The sequence below is a fragment of the Python bivittatus genome, unplaced genomic scaffold (genome assembly GCF_059951505.1).
Source record: "Python bivittatus isolate LINGU-HERP-01145 unplaced genomic scaffold, Pbiv_v1 ctg000610_np1212, whole genome shotgun sequence".
Taxonomy (NCBI): domain Eukaryota; kingdom Metazoa; phylum Chordata; class Lepidosauria; order Squamata; family Pythonidae; genus Python; species Python bivittatus.
In genome coordinates, this window is record NW_028277088.1 from 4,790,975 (window position 1) to 4,806,727 (window position 15,753).

Genomic DNA, 15,753 nt, shown 5'->3' on the forward strand with positions numbered 1-15,753 from the left:
AATTCATCCCCAAGGTGTGACATAGGGCATCATCATCATCATCATCATCATCATCATCATCATCACATACAGAACATGAAATCACAGCTGCCAGTTCTTTAGCTGGTGTTGTCCTTAATTTGTATCGAGTCCTTCCCAAGAACCCAGGATGTTGTAATGTATTGGCGTAGTATACGTGTGGATCCAAGCTGTGTGGCCTTTTGCAATCGACAGATGGAAACTTTGTCAATGCGCAGATTTTCTAATTATGGCTGGTCGCGCAGTCAGCCAGATGTTTAGACTGGATTTGGCATTTTTATCCATCTGTCGAGTCCTTCCCAAGAACCTGGGATAGGCAGATGTTTGATGGTGGTGTTGTTATTACTCTGCACCTGTTTTTGGGCTGAATGTCATGATAAGCCTCTTGGTGGGTTTGAATTTTCTTTTGATGGGAGAAGCAGGACATTTTTTCATATTTTTCATGCTTTTCCCAATCCAAGTTTTCTTGTGCTCATGTCAGGGTTGCTAAAATCTCACCATCCTGATACCAAATAGAAATACCAGCTTGGGGGTATCTGTGAATTTTGTACCGTTAAAAAAAGGGTAGAAGAAAAGAAGTTCTCTGAAGGAGGGACATAGAAAGGGATGAGTCACATATTGCACTAAATAAGCCACAATGTACTTAACCATGGTTTGCTGTACATGCCAGAATGGCTGGGTTCACATATCATGATAGCCATAAACCATGGTCTGCAAGTGACTGGGTCACTGTATACAACTAAACCAAACTTAAACCACATGATGGTTTAGTGCGATGATATAACGATCTCTTTCCACAGGGTTCAGGTAGATAGAGAGGCCTCCTATGCTTGGCGCGGATATTTTAATTCTTTTTATGAGTGAAAACGCCGGCTGAACGCCTGCCCGCCAGAACGTTTGCGTCATTCGCATCAACTGCGAGAAGCTATAAAAACTCACATTTAAAACGTACATTGTGGTATTTTTGTTCTTTCCTTACTTTCTGCAAGATGTGCTTTCGAAACATTGACAATAGCATTTCCCTTGAGGGTCATTCCACACATCCAGGAAGACGTTAAGCCCATATTGACTTTTCTAAATCCAATTCCTGCAGAACAGAAAGGCTATTCTTCAATTGCCCAGAGACAGCTCAGAGGAAAAGAGCAGATTCCCTCTCAGAAACATGCATCTGTAGCTGCCTGCCCTTCCAGCCTTTTTTTTCCCAAACCAACTTTGCCTTTGTGTAGGAGAAAGGCACTCTGTGCATGCTCAGAGGCACCTGGGTCAAAATTGATGAAAAGCTGGACAGCAGTATGTGAATTCCCAGATCTTTTAGGACGTGCAGACATGCTTTGAATTCTTTTCCTAAACTCACTCCTATTCTGGACAAACTGGGCAAAGGAGCAGCGCAAAAGAAGCCGAATTACTGTAATCCACTTCAGTTTCTCCACGTTAATTCCCAGCCCATGGAGCGAAGGCGGGGTTAAAGCGTTATTGACAGCTCCCCACCCAGTGACCGAGACAGCCTCCTCCTTTCCCACCCCCTTCCTTTCCCCAATCCCCGGCCACCATCTCTGCCCCAAGGGGTGGGGCCTCGGGCCGCCGGCGCAGACGTCGGCGGAGGCGCCGCGCGCCATCTTGTGCGTGGCCTCGCTTGGGCTCCTCTCCCCACCCCGAGCGGGGAAACTTCGGAAGGAGGGACCGGGTTCCACCTCAGAGACGGAAAGCCCGAGGAGAGACGAGGCGCGGGGCCTGCTCAGCTTCGGAGCGCGGGGCTGGCGCGGAACCGAGGACCCGCTCAAGATGGCGCCCGCGGAGCTCCGCCTCGCCCCCGGGCGGCGTGCCGTGCGCGTGACGTCACCGCGTGCCTGGGCAAGGGCAGGTGGGAAGCCAGACCGGGCGAAGTTTGGCCCCTGCGAGGCGGCAGCAGCGGCGGCGGTGCCCGGTCCGGCCCGGCCCGGCCCAGCTCCTTCTCTCCCGTCCCTGCTTCGAAGCCGCGGCTGCCATGGCTGCGGAGGACTCCCTCTCGCTGCCCTGGTCCATCGACAAGGATGACTACGAGCTGGAGGAGGTGATCGGTGAGTCGGGCTAGGCCCGGGTGGCTGGGCGGAGGGGGCGTGCGTGGCCCGTGCCCGCCGGTGCCAAGGAGGGCGCCGCTCCTGCAGCGGCGGGGCGGCTCTGCGCTGCAGGCTGTGGCCGCTGGGGGCCCGGGGGCGCTCCTCTCCCCTTCCCTCCGCTGGCACGGATGCCCGTGCCAGGGTGCAGAAGAGGGGCACGGGCACCCGTGTCCTCCACGTGGGGGGAGAGGAGGAGGAGAAGTAGGAGGAGGACGAGAGGACCCCTCCCATCCCATCCTCCCCAGCCAGGGGTTGCATGTCCGGGGTGGGGTGGGGTGGGGTGCGCCCCTTGGCAGACCTGGGGGCGCGGAGGGGGCTCTGCGGGTGCCCGCCGGCGCTCGGTGGGGCCAAGGTGACCTCGCTGGGGGGGCGGCCTTCTGCATCCCGCCGGCGGGCAGGGGCGCGGATCGGGGCTGGTGAGCGCGGGAGGAGGATGCGTGGCAGCCCGGCTCTTCGGGAGGACCTGCGAACTGCGCCTGGCAGAGGGAGGGTGGGAATCCTGGGCATGGGCTGGTCGCCTTGATGGCGGGGGGGGGGGGCTGAAGGGCACCTGCTGGGAGGCTGGTGGGCTCCCTTGGGCAGTTGGTGGCCCCTGGGAGAAGAGGCGGTTGGACTGGAGGGGCCAGGGGGCCAGGGGGCCCAACCAGCAATGCACTGCTTATGTCGTTGTTGTTTCTTCCTCCTCCTCTTCTTCCCCTGAAGGCCATCTGCTGGGAGACTCCTGGCTTCCTTGGGCGGCTGGTGGGCCACCAGGAGAACAGGCTACTGGGCTAGATGGGCCAGGGCTCCCATCCAGCCGGGCACTGCTTGTGGTCTGTTGCTCTCCTCCTTGTCTATCTTCTCCTTCTCCTCTGGAGGCCACCTGCTCTGCTGGGAGACTGGTGGGCTCCCTTGGGCGGTTGGTGGGCCACTGGGAGAACAGACCGCTGGACTAGATGGGCCAGGGGTCCCACCCAGCAGGGCATGGCTTCTCTTCTAAACTTGGAGGGGCAGGAGATGGCTTAGCCTTGAAGTGGGGAGGTAGCCATAGTCATCTATCCTAGGAAATGCTGCTTTTCGGTAGGGTTCTCATCCTTCCTTGAAAGTCTCGCTGTGTGTCTGCTGTGTGACAATCACAAGTCTGCTTCTGAGAAGTGTGGGGGAGGGTATATGCTTGTGTGTCAGTATATGTGTATGGTCTGGTCTTAACCTAAAAAGCATACCAACTCCAGCTTGTTTTTTTTAAGCATTCACAGACCTGGTTTGAGCATGTATGTTGCTGGGTGCTGGTGTCCCTATAAAATCATGCCCATCTATGTTAGCTTAAGTATTCATTGCAACAAAGAGCCTTGCATTTCTAGACTAACTCAGCTTGAAGTCAGTCTCTCTCTCTCCACGCCCCCCGCCCCCCCAATTAATGCTTGAGGGATGAAGAAGTTTGAATAGTTGTGGTTTAAAGACTTTGAGGCTGGGGGTGTGGTTCTGCTATATATTTATTTATATATTTATTTTGCAGTCGAGATTCATTGTCCTCAGACTTTCTCCAGCTGCAGTTTTAGAAATACTGCGTATAAGAAAGAATTCGCATTTTATAATGTATCCTCCTCCCCCCCCCCCCGGCTAGAATGGACACTGGGCACGTTTGTTCTGGGTATATTTTGATTCTCAGGAAGGTCTGGAAGGTCACATTTATCACTTGTAAGATGTGGCAACCTCCAAGACCTTTGTTTCAAACCCTTCAGACACTGTAGGAACATGGTTTGCACTTGTTCATCCTTCCTAAAAGGAGACTGAGGCTCCTAGAATCACTTCAGGAATTTGGGTTGCTCATCACACTGGCCCATCGTGTAGCCCTGACTTAGTGCATTCAAACTCATCTCGTTTTGGTTTATTCATTTATTGAATAGTTGAATGAGCCATGGCTGAATGCAGCTGGATTAGGAGGAATTATTTGCCACCGATGCTGGGGAACATTGCAGTTTGAAGGTTAGTGTATTAATAAGCTCTGATCCAATTCACATATCCCTTAGATTCACACCCATCTTAGCTGTAAACCCTAATTTATAATCCTTGGTGACCCGGTGGTACATCATACTGACCTGAAATCAAACCAACTCTTTATGGCTTTGTGTAAACTGTTGAATTTTGGGCTTTCCCACTGCTATGGCCATAACTCTTTTTCCCTGTATTCGCTTGTGCAATCAAATCTAAAAAGCTATATCTCAATTGTCAGTTTCTTATTTTCTAGTTTCATACCTCATGCTAAAGCCATTACACCAGGGTTCCTCAACTTTGGCGACTTTAAGATGGGTGGACTTCAACTCCCAGAATTCCCCTGGCTGGGGAATTCTGGGAGTTGAAGTCCACCCGTCTTAAAGTTGCCAAGGTTGAGGAACCCTGCATTACACGGCCTGTTACCCTTAGCTTAGCGTGGTATGTGAACTTGCCTGTTGTGGCTTAGTGTGATGTGTGAATCAGGCCATGATGGCGTGTTCTGCAGATCATGGTTTAAAACATATATGTATTAAGCCATTCGTCTGGGTAAGGCCCCCAAGTTATTGCTCCAAATTGCTTGCTGTTTGCAAAACCTTTTATTCATACTGTTGGTGAGAGTTGGTGTTGCCAGCAAAGTTGATGAATCGATTATGGGTCAAACTCTGTTACTTTCAGCCACAGACCCATTGCCCTTTCTGTACTGCATCTAGTCTGTTTCTTGAGTGATGAGTTGGATTTTGTTTGGGGTGAATTCAAAGTCTCTGTTCTTTGCTCCCCACCTTCAGAGAACACAAACATAGTGACTTTTTAGAGGATCCGAGAGGAAAAAGCCATAAGAAAAATTCAACATTTGAATGCTGCTTATCAACTTTTCATTCTTGTGCCTCTAAGCTTTATCTAGCTACGCAATCCACAGGTATAATTTTTGGATTAACTTGTATGAACCCAACATGGTGGCTTATTCAACAAGCCTTGGGCTAGCATAATTTGTGAGCACATGCATTTCTCCATCCTGTATGCAGGGGTGTGGTGGATCCGTCTTTAGAGGGATCCATTGGAACCAGCGAGACTGACAACATCCCATCATTTTCTGTGGATAAACTTCTAAAGTATGATTAAGGCTTGGATAAAAACCATGGAATGGAGCTATAAAGTCTCCTTCTATTTCATCAGAACTTCTGAATGTTTGGGCAGCATAGATGTTGCCTGAAAACCTCCAATGTCTTCTGTTGGAGGATGTCTTCTTCTTCTTGGATTTGAAGGTTGGACTATATCAGGAGCCAGTCTGTGGGCTGGTTGACATTGGGGAGAGGAAATTAATGGAATCAGGTTGCCCACCATTGAACTGTGCTGCATGATGTCACCCATTTCTTTGATTGAGGAAGACACACAGGCAAACTTTCAGAAGTAGCCTCTTTTGCCCACCAGTTGGTGGACCTCCTGGCTTCACGCATGACCTGCCTTTTCAGCTTTTGACTCTTCTGGGGGAAGGAGAGCTGGATTAGGGCCACAGTGTTGGGGGAAGGGAATGACTTAATTCAGGCATTTACAGTTTTGGGTTTCTCCAGATGTATTAAGCATTTCCCAGAACTCTCAGCAGTAGCCTCTTGGCTAGGGAATTCTGGGAATTCAAGTTCATATGCTTGGAGGGCACCATGTTTGAAGAAGATTAAAAAGAACAATTCTGTAATGCTTCAACCCAAGTCTAAGTCATGTTCTCCCACTTCTTCAAACAATAGTGAGTTCTTTGCTCCTGTAGCATATCTAGTTTGGTTCTTGGAGACAAATTCCCTCTACATTGCATTTATTTGCATTGTAGTTACCCTTTCTCCTTCCTTTTGTTCCCCATCTAAACTCAGATCTGCATTCATACAATATGAACGGTCTGGTCCTAATTTTTCTATTTTTCTCCTTTTGGTTTCTTTAAAATTATAACTGATGTTGCCACTGAGCTGGTGTGGAAGGATTTGTGCATATAACCTGAACGTGTGAACACTACCTATTTTACACTTCCCCAGCCTGGCATTCACCGGAGGGTTTGAAATACCGCTCTCATCATTCCCCCAAAGTCTGGTCTTATATTTCTTTCAAGAGGTGGTAATGGGGTGATTGTTGCTGACAATCTCATAGAAAAACAAATCTCACTGATAGGCTGTCGTTCCTTGTTTTCATATGTTTCATATTCATATTTCTTTTCATGGTGATGGTGAATGAAATGGAAAGATTAGCCTTTTCCTGCAGACACCCTCCTCCCTTCTTCAGCAGCTGGTTTTAACAGTTGCATCAGGATTCTCATCTGCATGTTGAAATTTGGTGAATAGCCAGGATGTGGCTAGAATCATTGCAAAGAACAAATGCGATTCATAGGAAGACAGGCTAAAAGTCAAGAACATCGCCTATAGATTTTTTACTTCCTTCTACTCTATACTTTTGGCAAAAGTATGGTTCCTCTGTTTTTCCAACTGATCTCTTTCCCACCCCTTCAAGAAACACGTGCAATTGAAAACTGATTAATTTTCTTTTGGCTCCGGTTCCAATCTTGCACCAGGATATAGAGATAGGCAGTGAAGGTTACAGTATTAATATTCTATGTCAGTGCCTTTTCCAACAACAACAACAAAAGGACTATATTTTCTACCAGGAAATTGAGAAGAACATAACGAAGAGGTGAAATTGGACCTGGATTCATAAAAACATAGTTATGGAAGACTTCCTCACTTTGAATGAGCTTAAACTTCCAAGACCAGCTGAATTACATCTAAGAACTTGATTGATTGATTGAACTCTTATGTGATTTCTTTGAGACATCCTGGAAAATTGGGGAAGGTGATTGGAGGGGAGCAAATGTCCCCATCTTCCAAAAGGGGAAAAGAAAGGTCTAGTGGATGATAGACCAGTCGGTTTGACCTTGATGCTTGGGAAGGTTTTAGAAAAGATCTCAAATAATTCAGTCTGCAAGCACCCTGAAAACAGTGCATTAATTATCTGAAGTTTGTCAAGAATAAATCTTTCCAGTAATTTTGTCTCTTTTTTTGACTGAGCAACTTTCTTAATAGATTGTGGGAATGATGTAGGGCGTAATATATCTTGGTTTCAGCAAAGCATTTGACAGCATACTTCATGACGTGGAATGGGTGGCATGCCAGTTAAGTGGATGCATAGCTGTCTCAAAAATCATACTCGAATAATGGTTCTTCATCACAGTGGGAAGGTATCAAGTAGGGTGCCACAAGGATCAGTCCACAGTCTTTCGCTCTTTAATATTTTCATTAATGATTGGGATGAAGAGGTGAAGGGAATGCTTTTCACTTTTGCAGAAGTACAGATGTGGTGTTACCTAAAACCCTAGAAAACAACGCAAATTAAAAATGATCTTGATAGTTTGGACAAATGTACTAAAAGTAACTGAAGGAAATTTAGCAGTGATGGTGCAACGGTTTTCACCGAGGAACAAAAATCAGGTGCAGAGGTATAGGACGGGGGCATTTGGCTTCATAATAGGGACTCAGCAAGATGATATTGCTACAAAGAAAACAGCATTAGGGTGGCATTGACAGAAGTATATTGTCCAAATCATAGAAAATAAGGATCTGCTGTGATCAACCCGGGCTCCATCTGTTTCTGGATACCACCGTTTGAGAAGGATTAAGAGAAATTGGAACAGATTCAGAGAAAGGCAGAAGGAGAATAGAAGAGAGGCGTGTGTGTCTGGCCTTGAGAAGATGACAACGGAGGGGGGACAGGATAGCCCTCTTCAAATCGGATGTCATAGAGGATGAATGCCAAGACCTCTCCTCTCTTGTTGCAGATTCCAACCGAATGTTTAGAAAAATAATCCTAAGAGCAATTTACCAGTGGAATCAAGTGACCCAGGGAGGCGGTGGTCTCCCTTTCTTCTTTTTGAAGTCCAAAAGCCATCTGTTGTCAAGGCTTGAGTTTGAATTCCTGCCTTCTGGGGAGGGGAGGTTGGACTGGATGACCTCAAGGGGCCTGTTCAACTCTAGGTTTCTCTGCATTTCATAAGATTTCCTGCTCTGTGAGTCTTCAGGCAGGGAACCGTCAAGGCTCGAGCGCTGCGCTGACGAGTTGCATTTGGTGTTGCTGAACATTTAAAAAAAAAAAGGAAAGGAAAGGAAAGGAAAGGAAAGGAAATCCCCTTGCGAAATGTCCTTGCTTTATCTAGAGCGCAAAAGGGGGGGGGGATCTATTACTCAGCACGATATCTGATTAATTCTGTTTCCAAAGTCTGCAGATATATCTGTGTCGTGAGCTAGGATGAGCCCAAAGGGACAAACAGTGACTGTGGGCTTAAAATGGGCAGGGCCCTTCACCTCCAGAGACAGCTGCTGGTTGAAATGGGGTGCAGATTCCATGCACCCCTCATTTTCTTTCAGGCCTTCAGTCCCTGGCACAGAGCTGGCAAAGAGTGCTAAAGAGAGAGGTGCATGGCTGGAAAAAAGTCCTTAGGAGGAAAAGGAAGCATTTTTTTTTAAAAAAAGGACAAGGTCAGGAGAGAAAGTGGTATTGGGTTGGCTCCAATCAAACTGTGGAATTTATGGTTTCTAGGAAGAATGTTATGAGAGCAGTTTAGAATAATAGAAAAAAGGATTTCAATAGATACTAACAACAATCTTCCATCTTTAATGTGGAGCAGTGTTTCTCAACCTTGGCAGCTTGAAGATGAGTGGACTTCAACTCCCAGAATTCCTCAGCCAGCATGGCTGGCTAGGGAATTCTGGGAGTTGAAGTCCACCCATCCTCAAGCTGCCAAGGTTGAGAAACACTGACGTAGGGTATAAATATCCAGGTTGTGGTCAGCAGTTGTTTTTATTTATTCCTAGTAGTTCTTTCCCCTTGCTTTATTCTACAATCGCCACCTAGAACAGACTTTTCCCCCCTTCGTATTTCACTGTCTTAACAATAAAAGAATTCAACCATTTAAATAAATTGTGGAATTTGCTGGTAAGGTGTCATGACAGCTACCAAATTGAACGGTTGTAGCCAATTAACAATTTCATGGAGTGGGCTGTCAGTGGCTCCTTCTTGTAACCGTTTTATCTTTCTTTGGACTTCTATCCTGCCTTTCCTAGGGCAGGGAAGGTGGTGTGCATAGTGCTTGCTCCTATTTTTCCCCACAACAACCCTGCGAGGTAGGCTGGGCTGAGAGAGAGAGGGAGAGGGAGAGAGGGAGAGGGAGACAGAGATGGGTCCAAAGTCATCTAGGGAGCGTCCCTGGCTGGGAGTAGGATTGAACCAGACCCCCCCCCCTTGTAGAAGAAACTGGTGGGAGCCCCGAAAGTAGATTGTGACGGAATCTGCATTCTGCTTTCTGGATGCAACTGGAGGCAACTGGATGGTTGCAGTGGGACATGAATGTGGTACCAGGCTTTGGTTTAATCCTGCATTCTTCGGGAGGGCTGATCTGCTGTTCCCCCCACGCTGGTTTCGGAATGAATAGCCTCTTCTTGCGATCATATTGACAGTTGTCGAATGGAATTGCTAGCTCAAACAATCCAGAGCGGTGGAGTCTTTGGTGCTCTCTGACCTTGGTTGTTTGCTTGGAGATGTTTCGTTACCCGAGCAGATAACATCATCCGTGCTAGGGAGTGGGGGGTTTGCTCCCTGTTTATCTACAGTAGCTTGCTCTGCCCATGTTGGTGGGGGTGAGGTTTTCTCCTTGGTCGTTCCTTGATTAGGGTATGGTTTTCTCCTTGACTGTTTGTCTGGGGTTAATCCCTGCTTATCTGGGTGTTGGCTGCTGGAGAGGATGTGTTCTGGTGTTTTTGCTTCCTCCTCAGCTTTTTTTATTGGTTTGTAAATGTGGGTTATTTACTTTGTTCCTATAATGGATCTGTTCAAAAAAATCAATTCCTTCGAGCAGCGGAAAAAATAGCTTTGGCTGTACTGTGAGGCTGCTGTGATTCCCTTGGCAGTCTCCACTTTCATCCAGATGATCCTGTCTTTCACAGAGGCTGAACCGATGCAGCTGGGAAGGTCAAAGGCCATTCTGGCTGGGAATTCTGGGGATCGTAGTCCCAGCATCTCTAGAAGGCAGCAGATTGGTGGAAGTTGCCACAAATTATTATAAGCTATAACATGTCCTGTCTCTTTGGGCTTACCATGCTGTGTGAACACATCCACTGGGATAGTAAACTATGGTTTATGGCATGACATGCCACACAAACGTGGCTAGTGCTCCAAAATCATGGTCACTCATCCTCCAGTAGGGAAGCTTGGTGGCCTGATCCAAGCTTTCTGGCCCTCGTGTGCAACTGGGAGCTTGCTTATTCTTCAGTTTCCATGCGTCTCTGGATTTTGCCGTGCACATCAAGGGGCCGAACGGCATTTAAAGATTATGGCGTGGATGAAGTGAGCGAGGAGAAGCTGTTTTCCCTTTCCCAAAATATTGGAACCAGAGGTCACCCAAAGAAATGGAATCCCGTAAGAATCAAGACAGCAAAAAGTTTTTTTACCTAATGAGTAATTCAACTTTGGAATCCGCTCCCACAAAATGTGCTAGCCACCGGCTTGGCAGCTTCAAAAAAGGGTTGGATCGATTCGTGGAAGCCAGGAAGATCAGTGGCTCTTAGCCTTGATGGCAGTGGGTTGCCTCTGAAGGCCATCTGCTGGAACGCTCCTGGGCTTCCTTGGGCGGTCGGTGGGCCACTGGGAGAACAGAAGGCTGGACTAGATGGGCCAGGGGGTCAATCCAGCAGGGCACTGCTTACGTTATTGTTGTTACTCTTCCTCCTCCTCCTCCTCATCTTCCTCTTCCTCTGAAGTCCACCTGCTGGGACACTCCTGGGCTTCCTTGGGCGGTCAGTGGGCCACTGGGAGAACAGAAGGCTGGACTAGATGGGCCAGGGGGTCAATCCAGCAGGGCACTGCTTACGTTATTGTTGTTACTCTTCCTCCTCCTCCTCCTCATCTTCCTCTTCCTCTGAAGTCCACCTGCTGGGACACTCCTGGGCTTCCTTGGGCGGTCGGTGGGCCACTGGGAGAACAGAAGGCTGGACTAGATGGGCCAGGGGGTCAATCCAGCAGGGCGCGGTTTATGTTCTTATAGCTATTTTTGTTAACATTCACGTGCACTTAACAATGGAATGAAATGCTGATTTTGCAGGCGGGTGTCCTTTTTGAAATAAAAATTGCAGATTGATGTGGACACAGAGTAGGAAGAACTTCTGAAGCTGCTCCGATCAAGGTGATGTAGGTGGGCATGTTCTGTTCCCTGGGATGGTCACCACGCTGTGTGACAACGAGTCCCATCAATGAGGCGTCGCTGTATAAGGCTGAATCATAAATAGGGCTGCGCTCTCCCTTCTTGGACTGGGCAGGCTAATAAATGGAACTCTCTATATTTCATTGAGAAACGCTCCCAAGTAGTTTGGAATGTAACTTTATCGTGAACTGAACATTTGCCCTGAAATGCAAGGTTTCTCATGTCAATAAAAATGAGATTGGATGCCAGCCCAGATATGCTTGAATCACATCTCAGGACCTTCAGGCCAGCTCACCATCGCCGTAAAAATAATATCAGTAAAACAGTTCAGGCAATAAAAGGTAGATCAAATAACCATAACTGCAGCTTAGTAGCAGTAAATCTGTCAACAGTCTTCCAAAAAATGTCTGTCTAAACAATTTTGTTTAATCTCCTGGGAGGAGCCTTTGATTGGGTCATCCTGGATGATTCATCCCATCAAACAAAATTTGCCTCTTCACTGCAGGAGCAACTTACTGATTATGTTAATGGCATTCCTCCAGCGTGCAAACACATTTTTTGGAAGGAGAAGTCTACCTCTGATTCGCAGCGAGGGATCCTTGAGAAGTCAGTTGTCAACCTTTGAATTAGTGTAGTTTTCTTTTTCTTGTAAAGGCAATAAACGAGCAAGGAATATGGTTGAGGAATATGGTCAGAATTTCAGTGGTTCTGTTTACAGTACAGTATAACCGTTCCCAGCTCCTCTCCTATTTTATGATGGTGATTAATTTTGAAGTTAATAATTACCTGGACTATTCATTTCTATGTTCCTTTTGTTAATATGTTTAGCAGAAGTATATTAAAAAAAAAAAGAATGCAAACATGTCTTAGTTCTGCTCTTGTTAAAGCAGGATGCGTTAGGTTGTTACTTCCCAGTTTAGCAATCAGACCCTAAAGCAGTGTTTCTCAACCTTGGCCACTTTAAGACGGGTGGACTTCAACTCCCAGAATTCCCCAGCCAGCAAGGCTGGGTGGGGAATTCTGGGAGTTGAAGTCCACCCGTCTTAAAGTGGCCAAGGTTGAGAAACACTGCCCTAAAGGTTTCACGGCTGAGCAAAACTTGAACTCATAGTGAACAGACCATTCTTGTGCAGATTTCTCAGCACATTTATTTTCACCGGGGAATTTTGAGAAACTCAGGAATTTGGAGCTGGGTGATGGCCAACAGATGTCCCTTTTACAGCTGAATATTGGTGCTTGGGGAGGGGGCACGGCAACCCAGCCATTTGTTGCATGAACATTTTGAACACAGGTCACCTGAGCGCTGAATCTAGCAAAGGGGGGATTTGTTGCAGCCTCCTCCACAAAGGCAGCGGTGGGTGACTCAGGAGAGTTGGGGGTGGCCTTCTTGTATGGGTGCTGCTTTGGTTGTGTCTGCATCCTGGGGATATCTTGGGTGCCCATGAACATGGGTCCAGAAGGAGCCTCTCCAATGCAAAGTGGGGAGATAGAATTGCTGGTTTTGCAATAATGGCAAAATAAGTTGAGCCTGGCAATCGTCTTGCAAGCCAAGATGCTCAACTTGGCGAGATGCCCAAGTTTCTTTTGGGGGGGCAGTAGCCTTTGGGAATGAGATCCTTGTCTAGGAGAGGTAGGATGGGGGGGGGTCCCCAGCTTATCTTGCACATCCTAGAAGCCTGCCTTTAGTCATGCCCGCGAGTTTTATTTAAAGCAGTTGTTTTCCCCAGGATCTGTGTTTGCAAACTGAGCTTATTTCAAGACTGAGGTTTCATAAAGGATATCTGGGACTTTGGGAACAGAGGCAGAACTGCAAGATGTTCGTTGGGGAGGAAACTGGTTGGAGAAGTTGGATAAGAAACAGCAAGGATAATACTTTTGGACGTTTTTAAAAAGTTTTTAGAAAGAAAGTTTCTGAGCCTCTGGCCCTCCGTACTTAGATGGTTAAAAAAGGGTTTATTTAAAATATATATATATATTAGTGAAATTTAATAAAGATAATAATGGAACAGTGATCATTGTGTGGGTGTGTGATAAAAATGAATTAACATTTAAAGAAAAAAGGGAAAGATCTATATACAACTAGCTTAGTCCTTTCACATCTTATTAAATCTAGATTGTATAGAAACATACTCCTCCATCTTATCTCTCTCGAACTCGGTCTTTAACATCTGGAGATTCATTGTTTTCTCTATAGGGAGGACTGTGGGAGAGTTTTTAAAATTTATTATTTTTTATTCATCATTTTTGAAAGAAAAATGAGCAAACTAACAAGCAAAAAGAAAAAAAAACTGAATTGGTACAGCAATATAATATTTATAAGTGGACAAAGTAATTACCAAGATGGTACAGATAATACCCATTGTATCTTTGATTGGGAATCAACCATGGAAAACATTACTTTACAGTATACTTAAATACATTAAATTGTTTTAACGGTATAAGTAAGAATTTATATCTTTGAGCTAAGTGCCCAAATCTCCACTGTTCGTCGTTTAAAAATACAAATACAGGGGGAATAAGGGTTCCGAGGATTGCCAAATTCTATACCGGCTTGCTTCAGGTGATAAGAAGACAGGTTCACACAGCATGCTAAGTTTTAATGCTGATTTGTTTAATAACTCACAATGCTAAGCCATAAGCCATTCATATTTTCTATGGCTGGGTTCCCGTATCACAGTAAGCGACAGGAACTTCATTTGCTTTTACTGTTGTGGACTATCAGATTAATTCATCCCACGCAACTATGTTTGGGTCAGTAAATTATGGCTAAACTGTGGTTTATTGTGGCGCTGCTTTGTCCTCTGCAAGAACTTCTGAATATGTGCACCAACCTCTCCTGGTTTCCTCCTGTTCTCCCTTTGTTCTTTCCCACCCAACCCCTTCAGGAATTATAGCTATGTCTTTATTAACATTTTTCTTCAGCGTCCTGGAAATCCGCCTTCCTCGGGCCTGGAAGAAACGTAGTGGGGGGGGGGGGGCAGTGCCAAAGGGTCTGTTCAGTTGCCTGTGACACTGCAAAGTATTTTTAGCAAAGTATTTACAAGGGAGGCCTGCCTTTTTAAATTGTCTTTCTTTGCAATTTAATGGAAGGGCTGGCCAGGGCAAAAATCAGTGGAAGGAGGGAGGGGAGGGAGGAAAAAAAGGGGAGAAGGAAGGAGGAAGGGAAGGGAAAGAAGGGAAGGATAACAGAATGAAAGAAGGAAGGAAGAAGGGTAGACGTAGGCAGGTTGGTTACTTGGCTCCCATTTTCAGCAATAGCCCCTTGACTTTGGAATACCTTCTCCCAAAGTGCAATCCATCTTTTTCCTGGCTTACAGAAGTCACTGGAAACCGATTTTATTCTGTTGGCCAGCCTTTCCCAACGTTTTTTTTTTGGTGACTGCCTCGGTAAAGCCCCTGTCGTTTCCTTGGTGCCATCTTTGGAAGTGTTTTCCCCTGCCCTCCTCTTTCCTAGGGCTGGGAGAGAGGGACTGGCCCAAAGTCCCCCAGCTGGTTTTGTGCCTAAGGGAGGACTCGAACTCAGGGCCTCCTGGCTTCTAATCCAGCACCTTCAGCCACTCCCCCACACTGGCTCTCTTTCCCAACTTGGCACGTCCTAAATACGTTGGAGGGTGGATCCGCTGGGCTTTATTTGTTTATAAAATGCTTCTGCTTTCTCATCATTGAAATCAGTCCCAAAGCCAGCCCGTCTGACTGTCTGGTTGGGAAAAACTCTGTTAAGCCTGGAGAGATTTTCTCCAAACCAGGAGTGGTTTTTGCTTTGATCTATTGCATCGTGCGGGTCCGCTTTGTTGAGTATATTCTCTGAGCTAAGTTTTTGCCTTTCCTGACCCTGCTTCCCCTTTGGCTGTTTCTGTGTGTTTTTTTTACTTTATTGACTTTATATTGATTTGGTTAGCTGCCCCAAAGGCAATCTGTAAGCAAAGCAATTCATGCTTAAGGTCCTACCTCTGAGTATAAAAGACCGATGGGGCATTTATGGAGTCTTTTTATGTAAAAAGATATTTTGCTCAAAAAGTATCCTGGAAAAAAAATCTTCAGCTTGGAAAGGAATAATTGAAATTTGCATGGACGGGCAGCGTTTGCAGGACACGCGAACTGCATTTATTCCTTTCCAAGCTAGAGATTTTGCTAAGCGCGTTTTGGTGGAGGGCTGCATTTGAGAAACGAATGGGTTATTTTGCTATATGGTAACAGCAGCAAGACTTTTAGACGCACAGAGATGGAAGGACGAGATATTACCTACGGTGGAAGGACGGTTGGTGAAGTTGATGGAGTTAGCCGAGATGGCGAAATTGGCGGCATGGATCCGTGATAAGACGTTGTGCAATTTTAATAGCATCTGGAAACCTTTTTGGGACTTTTTGCAAGTTACGGAAAAAAAATAAAGTTTTGTTGCATGGATTTGATGATCAGAAAAAGTATGGATTAATAGAAATAGTG

At 46.3% G+C, this 15,753-nt stretch overlaps 1 protein-coding gene across 1 annotated transcript in view; it reads left to right on the forward strand.

The window, feature by feature from the left end:
- Positions 1–1,849: 1,849 nt before the first annotated feature.
- The window catches only part of OXSR1 (oxidative stress responsive kinase 1), a 75,831-nt gene continuing 61,927 nt past the window's right edge, over positions 1,850–15,753 (forward strand). Inside the window, exon 1 of the mRNA XM_088150896.1 lies at positions 1,850–2,075. Coding sequence (XP_088007022.1) covers positions 2,003–2,075 — 73 coding nt within the window. The 5' untranslated portion in view covers positions 1,850–2,002. The remainder of the gene's footprint in view (positions 2,076–15,753) is intronic.